The sequence below is a fragment of the Arctopsyche grandis genome, chromosome 13 (genome assembly GCF_051622035.1).
Source record: "Arctopsyche grandis isolate Sample6627 chromosome 13, ASM5162203v2, whole genome shotgun sequence".
In the NCBI taxonomy this organism is placed as follows: Eukaryota; Metazoa; Arthropoda; class Insecta; order Trichoptera; family Hydropsychidae; genus Arctopsyche; species Arctopsyche grandis.
In genome coordinates, this window is record NC_135367.1 from 20013541 (window position 1) to 20028530 (window position 14990).

Genomic DNA, 14990 nt, shown 5'->3' on the forward strand with positions numbered 1-14990 from the left:
GTTGTAATATATTTTGACTAGTTGGAATATATTCCGTTTAACCCACGTAAGTTGATTCATTACATTCCAACTGGTCAAAATATATTACAACTGAAAATACAGTTCAACTAGAAAATACAGTTCCATCCTAGACGGAGAGGTTAGGTTTTCGCGAAAACGTCACTCGACTAGTAAATTGAGTTGGATATATACATTTTTGTTTTGAACACATTTTTAAAGTTATCGTAATACGGCACTCCTTACCTTTATTTGTAATTACCAGAAAATATTAATGCATTATTGAACTCTAAAGCATTCGTAAATACATCAGAGCTGTCAAAACTCAACTGTTATATTACAACTGGCGCACATTGTTGAATGAATATTCGCGCTTGTAGACATATAATTTACTAGTTGAATTGTATCCGAATATAAATGACCTAAAACGTCCGTTGGAAAATATTATATTACAACTGAAAATACACTTCGACTGTAACATATATATATATATATATATGTATATATTTAATTCAATTAACTTCTATTGACATTAATTGACTCAATGTCATCTTTTATAATTGACTATTTTGTCATTGAAGGTCACACAGTCCGTGATATGATTTTTTAACCTTTTATATTGCCACTTTTTATTTTATTTTATTTTTTAGGCATTTTCTAGATATTATATTTTACAATAGTTGACTTGTGCCAACCTTTTAGTCTTCTATCTGATCACAAAAAAAAAAATCAATTTGAAAAATACTTCAAATTCTTCAAATGATGTTAAAATTGGTTCGCATTGATTTCTTGTGTTTATTTTATAAACAGGACTGCTGCTCTTATGAGGATGCCTAAGGGTCGTTATCAACAATTGAAAAAGATGATTCCATTACTTACTAATCAAAGCGAAGACTGTTTATATCTTAACATATACGTTCCTGGAAGCGGTTGGTTGTTTTCAGCTTATTTTATATTTAATTATAACTTAATTTTAAACTGATGTAATGTTTCTTGTTAGGAAATCGTGGTGTAGAAGCGCCTTATGCAGTATTGGCTTGGATACATGGTGACTCTTACGAATGGGGTTCCGGTAATCCTTATGATGGTTCAGTATTAGCTGCTCATGGCCACGTTATAGTCTTAACTATTAATTTCAGATTAGGTCTATTAGGTTTGTATTTTATAAATTATATGCTAGTAATGCACAAGGTATTCAGTTTATTGAATTTCGGAATGTTTTTGTTTAATAAAGGCTTTTTAAAAACTCGATCCGGAAATCGTCTCAGTAATACTGGAGGCAATCTGGCACTGAGGGATTTGGCTTGCGCGCTCAGATGGGCACGCAATAATCTTCAATCCTTTGGGGGTGATCCTTCGAGATTAACGTTACTGGGGCATGGAGTTGGAGCAGCTCTGGCCAACCTCCTACTGCTCACAACCGAAGCGAAAGGTCCTAATTCACATACCCAAATCTCATTCAATACCCAAACTCTATCAAAGTTTTATGCCGATTTTCGTCTGGGGTTTTAGGTTTGATTCACAGGCTTATCCTATTGAGCGGGAGCGCGCTCAGCCCTTGGGCTCTGGTCCACGATCCCGACTCCCTCAGGAGTGCAGTTGCTGAACAACTCGGCTGCAACATCGAATTCGAAGCAAAGGGTTTGCCCGTGGAGGATGACGATATCACAGGATGCCTTCAAAACAAGCCTCTGGAAGCTTTGCTCGATGTGCGGATCGACGATGCTAAGTTCATGTCTCGGTGGGGTCCTCACAGCCCTATAGATGCGAACTCTCCGGATCCCGTGCACGCCATGGAAGTGGCCAGTGATAGTTTTATAACGTGTAGTTTAATGTTGGGTGTGACGACTACGGAAAGTTATTACGACTTTAGTGCCACCGATATACAGTACGGTTTCGAGGAGGACTACAGGAACAGAGTGTTGAGGACATTCATTAGGAACTCTTACGTGTACCATTTGAACGAGATATACGCGGCCGTTCGGAACGAGTATACCGATTGGGACAAGCCCATACAGCATCCCATAAATATCAGGGATTCTACGATGGAGGCTTTGAGTGACGGTCATACGGCTGCTCCATTGTTGCGAGTGGCACATTTACACGCTAGGAGAGGTGCTACAACTTATTTCTACCACTTCGCTTATCAAACCAAAGAGGGAGATTATCCTCAGGTACGAAAATCATTTACATTTATAAATGTCTGGGACAATCAAATTACATTAACATCAAAGTCTGGGACGAGTTTAATTTTATTCAAAGTACCACAGCGCATAGGAGACATGATCGCAATGGAAATTTGTATGCATGTATAATTTTCTATATATATTTTATATAACCTATTTTTACATACTCGCACTATAAAATTTTACTATAGTATATAACATATTTCACGTAGAAGCTCTTTCATTATGGAATTCTAATGCCATATTGAAATCAATATAAATTTACGATTACTTACGAACAAAGATTTGCTATTTGAATTTTCATTAGTTGTACTACGTTTATTATTGTATTGTTTGTATGTACATACATCATCATCATTATCATCTACAGCTACACACCATCCACTGCTTGTACTTCTTTTGTCCACCTTTTGTCTATTCTTCTTGCCATGTACTCGCCCATTGCCATTCCAATCTCTTTACTCTATCCACTTTGTCCACTAAACTTGGCATACTTATCTATGTATATACATACATATGTTAATATGCCTGTCTATTCAAGGTCTGTTTATTTTATCCAGCACTGCACGTCAAAAGCTCGGCACAACTCCACATGGAAAAGACTACTTCTTTTCATACTATACAGCACCGCTTGTTTTCAGCACGTTCATACTTTTTTTAGACTAGTGCAATGCAAAATCGTTTAAATATACATTCATTAAATATCGCGATGATACGGTGCAATAGTACTTGCGTCGTATCATGGAGTCAATATTGTCACAAATGACGTTTCCGAAAATATTCATATGCGTATGCGCACATTCGTTGGTACGTATGCACTTGTCACCATGACGTCACACCACGGTTTTGCATATACCAAAGAATACTTTTCGTACTGCTGTTTACATGTAGGTGATGTGTCAGTATTAGCAGACCTTTATACTTGTCCATACCGGTATATAGATTGATTTCAGACTTAAGAAGTCATATTCAAGACCATAGATTGACTTAGAAATCAAAGACCCTAATTGGGCTGTAATTTTAATGTATCAAGGCTTAAACTATTTCTGCAGTTCTGAGTCAGAACTGTTATAATGTCAGAACTTCAGTTCAGAAATGCATATATAAGGTCAAAACTTCTAACCTTATAACTTTTTGAAACATTCTTGAATGCTCAATTTGCTTTTGATCCAGACGTATGAATTAAATACGGCTTATTTTAAGCGTATAGTTTTGGGCGGGGACAATAGTGCTTGATAATTGAATAATAATGCTAGATAATGGACAAAAATGATTTACACATTTTTAGTATTGAGTTTTGTAATTGACATGTCCTAGCAACTCGTTGTGTTTGTTTGAATTCAAAATAACTAATTTTTATGTATTTCAAATAAAATTTTAGAGATTAGGCAGCGTTCATGGCGAGCAGGTGAGCTATGCATTTGGACTACCACTCGTTGGCGGTGTACCATACTTTCCAGCCAACTATTCTCGTCAAGATGCTACCGTAGCAGAAGCCCTACTAACCTTGATCGTCACATTTGCAAAAGTTGGTGATCCAAACGGCAGACCTGGTGATCCTGCCCCTCCTCAATACGCCGATTACGGCAGAGAAAGGACTCAATTCAAAGGCGTTTCCTGGGCGGCATACGAACCTGGAACGCAGAAATATTTAGCATTCGGTATTTATAAGACTTATATATTATATAAAAGTAATTTTCTCTTTAATGAGACTGTTTTAATAACTTTTAATCTCCCGCCGTCGCCAAGAGGGGTGATGAAATTATATTGCCCTCGTGTGTGCGAGAGCCTAGATTCAATTTCGCTTAATGAAATACTTAAATCTCTTTATCCTCTCTCATAATTACTAACAGGAATCTCCGAACTGCTCTCGCGTATCTCTTCCTTCATATTAGATACACATACATACATATATATAAAATACATTCACATGTATCTGCTTTCCGCGTTATAGACGCCACGTTAACAATATTAAAATTTTAATGAGAAAGCGGTCTTTAGCTACTCTCAGCTCAACGTTATTAAGTGATTAAATTCTTCAAAAATAATTCGTAGAATATTCATGCATTTTATAAGTAGCATTATCTCATATTATATTTTGATAGTGAGATACGACTAACAGCGTTAAAATGTCGATGAAAGCATAATGCAATCTTCAATAATTACATTATTAGTGAAATGAGGCATCATAAGTGGTTTCATCACCATAGAGCTACATAAATTAGTAGAATTAAATTATTTGAATTTCATTATTGGAACAAAATTTTCTTGGATAAATGTATGAGAATATAATATAACGTAAAAAATAGTAACCACTAGTTTCGTCGAGGATGAGGAAGAGTCAACATTTACCAACATGTCAAGAATTGTTTTCCATAAATATTGTATTAAAAAATACCCCCTGTGCTTTATTTTCACTGTGAGCTATTTTCGTATGTCTGTCTTAAGGCCATTTATGTATCAACAACATTAAAAAATTGCTTTGATCGTAATAAAAACTTGACATGATTCTCCTATTAAGGGCTGCAGACAGTTGACAATTAACTATGTCCATAAGAGGAGTAGATAGAACATCAAACCTTTCAACACTTAAATACTTCTCAATTATTTATTTAAAGTTTGGAGCATTTTAGCATTACAGGAAATCCTAATGCCCCACAGTGGTCAAAAATATAACAGAAAAGAAAATTATATTAAATGACTTAGGAATAATACCTACTATTATATATATTTTTATATTTTTTTTGCAAATTGTTATAATACGCCTTTAATGAGGTAAAAACAGAGTATGATATTTAGTATCGGTAAATGAATCTGAAATTTTGTTTCGCCGAGAATAGAATAGGAGTCATTTTTTCTTATAACAATATTTTTTTAAGTACTAAGTCTGCAATTTATTTCACTCAGAGGCTACATACTACAAAGAAAATTACATTCAAGAGACTACATATATATTTATATGTCCCAGTATAGGCAACATTGGTAGTATCTTTCGCAAAAATCGCTGACCGCTTTGAAAGTTGGAGTGCATGTTCTGTACATTCAGGTGTCTTTCTGGCTTCATTAAGGCTCGCCACAAAAGGACCGTAGGACGTCTGCAGAATCCTGCAAACTACCATTAGTGACCCGACATGAATAATTCATCACATTTGTTTGTCGGTAAATAATCCAGGCGCAATGAAGCGAACAAGATGGCGACGGAGCGGAACGGAAGATGAGCCGACCGCCGAGTAATGTCCGGGTGTCTTGGCTCATTCAAGAGCCGCTTATCAAACGAACCCCACTGGGGGATGGATAGTTGAAAATTTGTATGATAATAGTCCGAGGAAGGGAAGGAAGGGCTTCGGTGAGAAAGCCAGTGCTCCAATGCGAAACTAGATGATAAGTAAGAAAGTTCCGAGATCAATAACCATTGTTATCTGATCGAGAGCGACCAGTCTTGGTGCCTAATAATAGATCAAAATATGTATGACATTTTTTTTTTAATTATGCAGTATCGTTTGAGGGACTTCTACAGAATAACATACGAAATATTAAATCAGACACGTGTTTCTTGCAGAAGTGGAAATTAGCTTCACGCAAAATTTTATACATTTTTCCAATAAATTCGACATACATATGTATGTAAGTCTGACTACTGACTAGGGTTTCTTCCCGGGTTGAATTCTTATCACGAATACCGGGAAAAATATTTCAATTAAAACGTTCTTTAAATGGTTTAATAAAGGTGAATTTATTAAATCATACAATGAAACTATTATGAAGCGATTGTTTCCTTTTTGTATTGACGATTCCACAAACTCTGATGAATATGAGACATTTCTGTGTTTATTATAACACACTTTGTAAAAATAAAACCAACTTCGATCGAAACTGAGAGTTTTTTCCATTGCTGGAAATATATGTGCTTAAATTTATAAAATCTAAAAATAGGCTTTTTCTAGATTTCTAATTTAAATATTTTGATATTCTTAAGAAGCTACTTCAAGAAAAAAATTATAATTACATTTTTTCAGTTAAAAGATATATTGTATCCTTTTTTTTTTAAATAAATTAGATTGATTGAAAAATCTACATCATACGTCTAAGGATTCCGGGAATTCCGGGAATGATCTTAACCTCTGTCCCGTATCCCGGGAATTGAAAAAGTCCACAAAACCAGAAACCCTACTATTGCTACTTCAGCGTAACTCACTGGTTAAGTTATTGATTACAAGTAGATAGGTCGAGGGTTCAAATCCCGGCCGGAATCGAGTAATTATTCGATGTATATGCGCTGCTGGCAAAACCTGGAGGATTATCTAATTCAAATCGACCGTCGCCTGTTAGATTTTGATATTTTATTCAACTTAATTGTTGTGAGGGATGCAATAAAATCGGTATCTCTCCTCTATGTTTCTCAAAAATTGGTCACAAATCCTAATTTATATATAAGATGCCTTTTTAGAATGTGTTTAGTATTCATGTATAAATTTGGCTATAGGTGTCACCTTGGAGCAACCTGCTTTTTTAAATTTTTCATAATTTCAGCTACGGTTTTTGTGAGACGACTTTGAACTGTCTATATAAAATTAGATACAAATGTAATATTATATAGAAATGTAAATTTGAACGAAATAATATAGACGAAACGAAAGTGGAAATTTTATATTAAATTATTTTATTATTATTAAACGGCTGAAGCGGATTAAGTCGGATTAATTCTAAATGAAAAAGGTTGCTAGTGACAGAAAAGTAATTAGATTAAGCTGATGAGCTGAGTGCTCGCGTTTTCATTTCGGCGAAATATAAAATGTTTGCATTTTTAAAGAGTAGTGTACGGAAAGTCAATTAGCGAACGCCCTGTTTTTCGAAATCGCTGTGGTGCTTTAATTTTACGTATTTTTTTAAGGATTGAAACCGAAGATGAAGAGCCACTATCGTGGCCATAAAATGGCTCTCTGGTTGAATTTGATTCCACAATTACATCAACCGGGAGCTTCCGACGTGTCAATGAGACATCACCATTTCCGAGAACGAGATCCCAACTTTTACACGGGTCCCGTTCGACCGGAATCGTTCACTTTGGTTTACGGTAGGAACGATTTAGCTATAGCCAGAGCAGCTCCGACTGAGTGTCAACCGACCACTGATAATTTAGCAGTAGACGAGGATGAAGATGATGATGAAGACACATTAGAAGAAGAACCAATCCTAACCCCGGAAAAGGAGACTGATCTGTTGCAGAAATTAGCCAACAAACACTATTACAGGTATGAAGTATTTTTTGTATACACAGTAAATTATTTATATTTAGGGAAAATAAAACACATAATCGGTAGTAAAGAAGAGGAAATTAGGAGACGTATGAAATTAGGATGGAGTGCATTTTGGGGACTGAACCCTGTTATTAAATCAAAAATGCCACTTTGCTCAAATGAAAAGATCTTCGATCAATAAGTTTAATATGTGAAACTTCAAAATTTAACGTCAAAATATAATACACAGTCCAATGCACTCAGAGTATGGAATGCTGTATGCTCGGCATAACGAGGAATGATCAAAATACGTGGGTGAGAAATATGACAAGGGTAGTATATACATATATAGTGAATAGAGTGAAGAGATTCAATGGCGATGGGCGGGTTACGTAGCTAAAAGAAGTGCTGGAATGGTACCCGAGGGAATGTTAAATGGTGAAAGAAAGATTGGTGGGTGAAATTAGAAAAATGTGTGGGTGTCAGATTAGGGTTACCAAATATTCGAATATAATCGAATGTCAAATATCGAATAGTAGCTTTAAATTCAATTAGATTTAAGAAAATATCTCATTAAAGAATTTCACTATAACTTGAAAAAAACATCGCTTGAAGTAACTTCATTCCTGACCACCTGTTCGGTCATTCTGGTATAATTTTAATTTAAAAATAAAACTAAGAATCATTCTTCTTTTTAAAAAATACAATCTTTAAAAAATTCTCATTGTAAAATCCTGGCCTATACCTAAAAGAGACTGAATGGCTAAAAATCAAAGTAAATAGTCATATTTTAATGAAACATACCACGCTTTCAAATGAATAAAGGTTCACCACCTCTGGGATATGAATCAGCCATTACTTTTCTTTTTCAAATGTGTTGAACACAAAGCGCGTATGAAGATTATTAAGTCCGCGGAGATTAAAACGAGCTCATGAATGTGTGTGCGTATGTGTGATTGCGTATACATTCGGGTGTGCAAAGGGTGAAAAAAATATATAAATGAAAGGGTGGGTAACGCAGGGTCCAATACCGCGAAAGGGAACAATACAACACGCAATTACAAACGGTACGCATCGCGCCGCCCCGGGACATGGCCTTATATTCAGGATATTACGCTCGGGTACGACGAGCGTGTAATGTTTTATTGCGGCCGTTGAATGTCGGCCCTGATTTGTCGCACGGCCCTGTGTTTTTATACGTTAGCGAGCTTATGAAAGCGAAAAGCTCGTACGTCGAGCTTTTGTTCGCAGTTTCCGTACACATCAATTACTGACGCGCCATACGTATCGTGTCATTACGGAAAACTGCAATTTGAAATAAATATTTACAGATGCTGAAATAAATACAGAACCAAAAGTAAAGTCTGCTATAAAGTCGCCGTGTATATTTATATCGTTAGGAAACGTTTGCTTATTCAACTCTGTTAGAGTTTGCATATCTCTTCGAGTTACCGCTGTCGACATAAATACGTATGCATATAAAATGTTTAAGGATCGTTAAAAAAATATTTAAATTTATAAAACTTTATTTTACATAACATATGTGGCTAGAAGGATGGACGAAAGGTGGACAAAAGAATTGCTTAAATGGTACCCGAGAGAATGCAAAAGGGTAAAAGGAAGACCGCACGGAAGATGGGTGGACGAAATTAGGAAAATGTGCGGGGTGAGATGAATGAGAGTTGCGCGTCATAAGTGGAAGCGTGTTGGAGAGGCCTTCATCCAGCAGTGGATGGTGAATGGCTGTATATGTATATGTACATATATACAAACATATATAATGAATAAGATAGCTTCTATTCCAAGAGGTATCCGTACTTCTCAATGAAATCGTTGTTTCAGAGTCTGAATGTGATATTTTCCACCTCAGTGAGCGTAGGTTATCGGAGATTATTTTAACCTACATATTTGTCTGGTAGCCTGCGCTCATCATTATTTTCATAATTAAATGTGATGTATGGGTGGAATTTTGATCTTCTCTCTTCAATTTGGGCCTCACAGGGATGTTTTGTATGTACGGCTGGTTCTTATTTTATTTTATATTATTTTTTATTTATACCAGGAAGGCCTAACAGGTAAACCCAATGCGCCTAACAGGTAAATCCTGGCCAATAACAATTACATAAACATATATAGGTGCAAGACATTCCATACTTTGTGTTTTACTATATGATATTATTACATTATCTGCTATTGTTTTTTTTATGAGTATGTATAAATATATCTTTTTTCTGCGTATATATGTGTGTATATATTTTTATTTTTCTCATTTATTTGTATTTTTTGACCATTGTGGCGATTTATGGACTCCTGTAATGCTACAATGGTCCAAACTTAAACTTAAAATAAATAAATAAATGATTCTTCTTCGTCAGGTGCCAAGTTATCCAAGAACGTTCGCAAATATACATATGTAATTCATATTTGTATCTTATTCATATACGATTGAGTGGTATTTTTGACGATTTTTTTTTATTAAAGCGTGATAAAGCATAACATTTTTGTTATGGATCAATTATTTTTGTCAATTTTATACAAAATAAACTCATCAATACTAAGATAAAATACACAAATTATAATATTATTTCCACCAAATTCAATCAACAAGTATGTACATAAATGTGTGTACGTATGTATGTTATTCTTGATACTTTTTTCTACTCAACAAAAAGTCCAATGCATTAAAATCATAGGAATTCGTGGGTGAGAATTATGACTAAGGGACAAAAGTTAACCATTTTTAATAGTAATTGTAATTAATAATTTAATAGTAATAGTTAATTAGTTAAAAGTCATTGACAATAGTAAACCATTTTTGGTTTATAATTGTCAATGGGAATTGTTCTTGGGAAATGGAAACACCACGTCGATATCTTATTATGACAGGGGTGTGGATATAGTGTGGAGATAATAAAGATATTGAAAAAACAATGGGCGGGTCACGTAGCTAGAAGAATGGACGGAAGGTGGACAAAAAGTCCTAGAATGGTACCCGAGAGATTGTAAAGGGGTGAAAAGAACATGGGCAGACAAAATTTGGATTAGAGTTGCACAAAATAAAAACGAGTGGAAGCGTGGTTGTAAATGATGATGAAATACTGGATGAAAAATTGCTGATTAGATTTAATTATTTTTACTAAAATTTCTTCATTTAAATATAATATTTTATATGTACATATATACATGGCTTCTTGTATTTCTATTCTACATTTACCGTGTCCAATTCTGTCTTTATATTTCAAATTCGAGTATATTCGACGTTCGCTTATTTCTGTACGATTTCGTCGTAAAAATATATCGCCTATATTTTTGCTGAACTGTGCTTTTATTTACCCATTCTTTTAAGGAAACAATCTCTTTGTTCCTTGAGAATGTTATTAAGAAAGTATATTTGAAACTGTATATTATATATAGTGCATTAAGAAAATATATTCGTATATATTTGCATTGGTAGACTTAAAATCATATTATATTATCAAAGTTATTATTACTGTTTCACACGTTATTAGAAATATTATATATGTACATATATCCAGATGAAACTATGTAATTTTCTGTATTATAGGTTTTTCGTTCCACCCTTTACCCTTTTTCATTTCAAATTAAATCTTTTTCATTTCAAATTTACCCTTTTTCATTTCAAATTTACATTGAAAATTTAAATGAAACAGGTCAATTTCAAATAAAAAAAGGGTCAATTTGGAATGAAAAACCTGTAAAAGAGTAACTGTACTGTAAGTTTATTAAAAACTTAATAAGATAAAAATTTATATCACCATTGAAATTATCTGAGAGGGTTATACTAGTTACATATGTATGTAGTATATGCGTAGTTGTTTTACCGAGTCAGAAGAGCCCTTTTAGTTTGGAGAAGTACTTTTAGTGTTATCTATGAGTTTAATTTGGTTTAATTTTGGCACAAATCGGTTCGCCTATCATAATAAAAAACATGGTCCTTTCACAAAAGTAATTAATCGCTTGAAAAGGTCGAAAAACACACCTCGAATATTTTATTTTTGGAAATTCGCGCTTCGCATATGTTGTTCGCACGTCACGTTTCGCATTTTGCAAATAATACTATTTTGCGCGAGCTCAAATACAACAAGGGGTGAGGGGGTTGAAATGTGATATTGAGTGTGAGGGAGACCGAACGGCGAATATGTGCAAAAAAATATTTTCAACGCAAATCCCCATACGAGGGTATTAATTATGCGGGAAATCGTTTCCCAGGGAAAACTCATAACGTGAAAGTAAATATTCAAAGGCAAAAGAGTTGAGCCGCCTACGGTCAAAATGTAACGGCACGTGTATACTTGCATAGTTGTACAAACATGCCTTTAAATTGCTTGTGCTGCGGTTTTCGAAAGCACGCAGACTTTTTGGCTATTTAATCTAAAACAATGGCTCAATTAAATGTATATTATTTTACGAAAGTAATTCTCCCACTGTTCACTACGGAAAAATAATATAAATATATAGACATAAATCTGAACTACATATATATGTACATATATTTAAAAAAATTGAAATTAATACTGGAAGCACGTTTGAAAAACGTTTAAAAATTAAATAAATTGTTCATATATTATACTATTATACATATATTATTAAATGATATTTTTAGATAACGTATGAAAGTAAATCAATACTCAAAGAAAAACTAATAAGAGCCTTGTTTTTAAAAAAGTTTTTTTTATTAGATGGTATTAAAATAGATTAAGAGGACTGTACACCCGAAACCTTAATTCTGTTACCGTTCCTTTCTTCGATATATATATTGAGTGTATGTATATATTGAGTGAATGCGACAATATATATCAATATATATATTGAGTGAATGTGACAGTTGCGCTTCGACCACATAAAACGTATTTTAAATTGACAAAATCGAGGTTTCGTATTCTCCTATTTTCTCCTCCAAAACTGGACCAATTTTAAATAAAATTTCATCATCGGTATGAGAAAGATACTTTCTGTGCATCTATCGGCGTATTTTTTTTAAAATCAACCGTAAAATAAGTACGCTGGACTCGTTTCATGGGTGATAAAAAGAGGCGATTTTATAGATGTTTGGCGGCTCCTAGCTCCTATAAAAAATAATTAATCAATAAAATAAAACGATTGATGCACCCCAATGGTGGATATCCATAGCATATTAAAAAATAATTTCTCTAGTGCCATAATTGAGGAAGGGAGAAGTATAGTATGTTTGTATGGACAAGGCGCTGCTGTCCAGCCCTCTTAAGGACCCTAAAGAGTTTTTTTTTGTAAGATGGTATTAAAATAGATTAAGGACCAATGTAAGGAGTTTTTTTTATTTATTATGGAGAATATTTCATCAGCGAAGTGACGGCCCACACCGATTGACTTGTGAGCAATTTGGTGATCTTGTTGCGTGATCAGATCAAATATATATAGTTGTATGGATCGTGCCACACCGGGCAATTCACTGTTTGCCCAAGTCATAAAATCTCCTGACCTGATTGCCGGAATTTGGTTTGGTCATGGTATTGTAGCATATGCGAAAAAGAGCCGCCATTTTAATTGGTTTTCGAGGATTATCTCCAGGCTTAAGTGCAGTCGGCTAACAATGGAGACCTCCGAATTGACTTAGTGGTCGGTAACGGCACTCCCGTTCTTTGAAGTTTTTTGAACGGACAGCGCGAAAGCGTGGGACTGCGTGCCGAGACTGTGGGACTACATATCTGGTACCTGACAATAATAGGTAAACAAACGCGTCGAGGAAGATGCAGTGAGCGACCGGCCTTTTATAAGCAGGTACTTGGGCCATATAAAGGCATTCTGGACGGAGCACTGGCAGTGCGTGGATCTCCTTAATCACCCAATAAATGATGTGAAGCGACTTTGGCCTTTTATTTGGATCCTCCACCCACCCCTACGCAACAGTATTTAATGCTTGGGTGACTGGCACGAATCCTCAAAATGTGTTGTATTAATGGGTGACACACTCGGTTACTTGTCACCGACGACTACATAGTGAAAAAAACCATGAACACTTGTAATTGTACCGTCACGTATTGAAAACTCTTATAAGGTATTTGTGAGTGGAAGTTTGATTGATTTTGGATGCCTTAGTTGAGTAACCTACAGTGAACATAAGCAACTTCGTTTGGGTGATAAAGTCACTGACCAAATTGCTTGCAAGTCACTCGATGTGGGCCGATTCTTATCAACAGACGTACTGTATAATTTTTTTTTCCAAACAGTTCCACAGCTGCTCTAGGCGTGACAGTAGGAATAGGTTGTTTTTTACTGGTGCTCAACATGTTGATATTCGCTGGAATTTATTATCAAAGAGGCAGAAGGAGAGCCGCTAGAGCAGCCAATATGAGAGAATCGTCTGTTCAATCCAGTCCGGATAGTAAGAAGACCATTAATCAACCACAAACACCATACAAAATTTTATTGTATTAATTATATTATTTGTAACCATCCGATTTACTCTACAGCCAGCATACAATTAAGAAACACAAGTCTGGAAAGCACACATCTTCCTATTGAACCGAATCTAGAGCCTCCACCGTCGTACAGACCGAAAGTTCAACAAAATCAGGTTTGTTTTTTTTTAATTATTTTTTTTTCAATTTTAATAAAAAATTGCGTCAATTTAAATGCTTATCAAATGAACTGTGTAAGTTTAATTTGTGGTTAAAAAATAAACGAAACGTCACAAACGACGCACACAATCAATTTGCACAATTTTGCCATGCAAATTTTACGGTAATTCATTGTGTAAATTTTAACGAATTTCATTGACAAATTTAATGCACAAAATTAATTAATAAAATTGACTATCGGTTTGGAAATTTATGTAATTCATCGATACGTGAAATTTCAATTTTGTTTTATCTAGACAATAAATTTATTTTACACACGTCAACTTCGAACCACCGTATTCAGTGAATACGGTGGTTCGAAGTTGTTTATATTGTCGTTTATACACCGGTATAATAACGTTTAAACACCGTTATTGTTGTTTATACACCGGTTTATATTGTCATCATATTTAATTTTAAATAATTATATTTGATTTTTTAAATACTATGCAGTACAGAATTTGAATAGGGTCAAAATATTGATAGATTTTATTATTTCGAATAATGAAAATGAACTTGCAAATATATTTTTTGATATTTAAATGCTTTTTATTATTAATAAATTATGTTCACAATACGTCTTATATATATTTTAATAGCTACTGATCTATTGATCATATTCTATTTTGCAATTTTATTTTATTTTTGTAAGTAATTAAAGTATTATATTATTCTAATGTTAATGTACAGCATAATAGGAAAAAGATCTCAAAAATCTATTCACAATTCTTATAAATGCTCATAATACATTTTATACATAATATCAACTAAAGAATCTAAAGTGGACAATATAAAGCAGTATTTTATTATATAATAATTTAAGAACATATTATATTATATATGTATGTATGTATGTACATATGTAGTAGATTTATGTCTGGTTACTAGCTTGTAGTTAATTTGTATACGAAATTATTTGTGGAAACTATGCTACGGTCACTATGTGGTAAGTT

The 14990-nt window shown here is 34.2% G+C and overlaps 1 protein-coding gene across 1 annotated transcript; it reads left to right on the forward strand.

The window, feature by feature from the left end:
- The first annotated feature begins 826 nt into the window (after nucleotides 1–826).
- LOC143921631 (neuroligin-4, Y-linked-like) lies at nucleotides 827–14402 on the forward strand. Its single transcript, XM_077444984.1, has 9 exons — nucleotides 827–926; nucleotides 998–1150; nucleotides 1232–1429; nucleotides 1510–2171; nucleotides 3565–3844; nucleotides 7075–7435; nucleotides 13648–13802; nucleotides 13891–13994; nucleotides 14295–14402. Exons 1-9 carry the CDS (start codon nucleotides 827–829, stop codon nucleotides 14400–14402), a joined length of 2121 nt encoding a protein of 706 aa, XP_077301110.1.
- The last annotated feature ends 588 nt before the right edge of the window (nucleotides 14403–14990 follow it).

Coding starts and splice junctions, on each gene's coding strand:
- LOC143921631 (XM_077444984.1), top strand. CDS start 827: ATGCCTAAGGGTCGTTATCAACAATTGAAAAAGATGATTCCATTACTT. Junction 7,436..13,647: donor GCCAACAAACACTATTACAG/GTATGAAGTATT, acceptor TTTTCCAAACAG/TTCCACAGCTGCTCTAGGCG. Junction 13,803..13,890: donor TGTTCAATCCAGTCCGGATA/GTAAGAAGACCA, acceptor TTTACTCTACAG/CCAGCATACAATTAAGAAAC.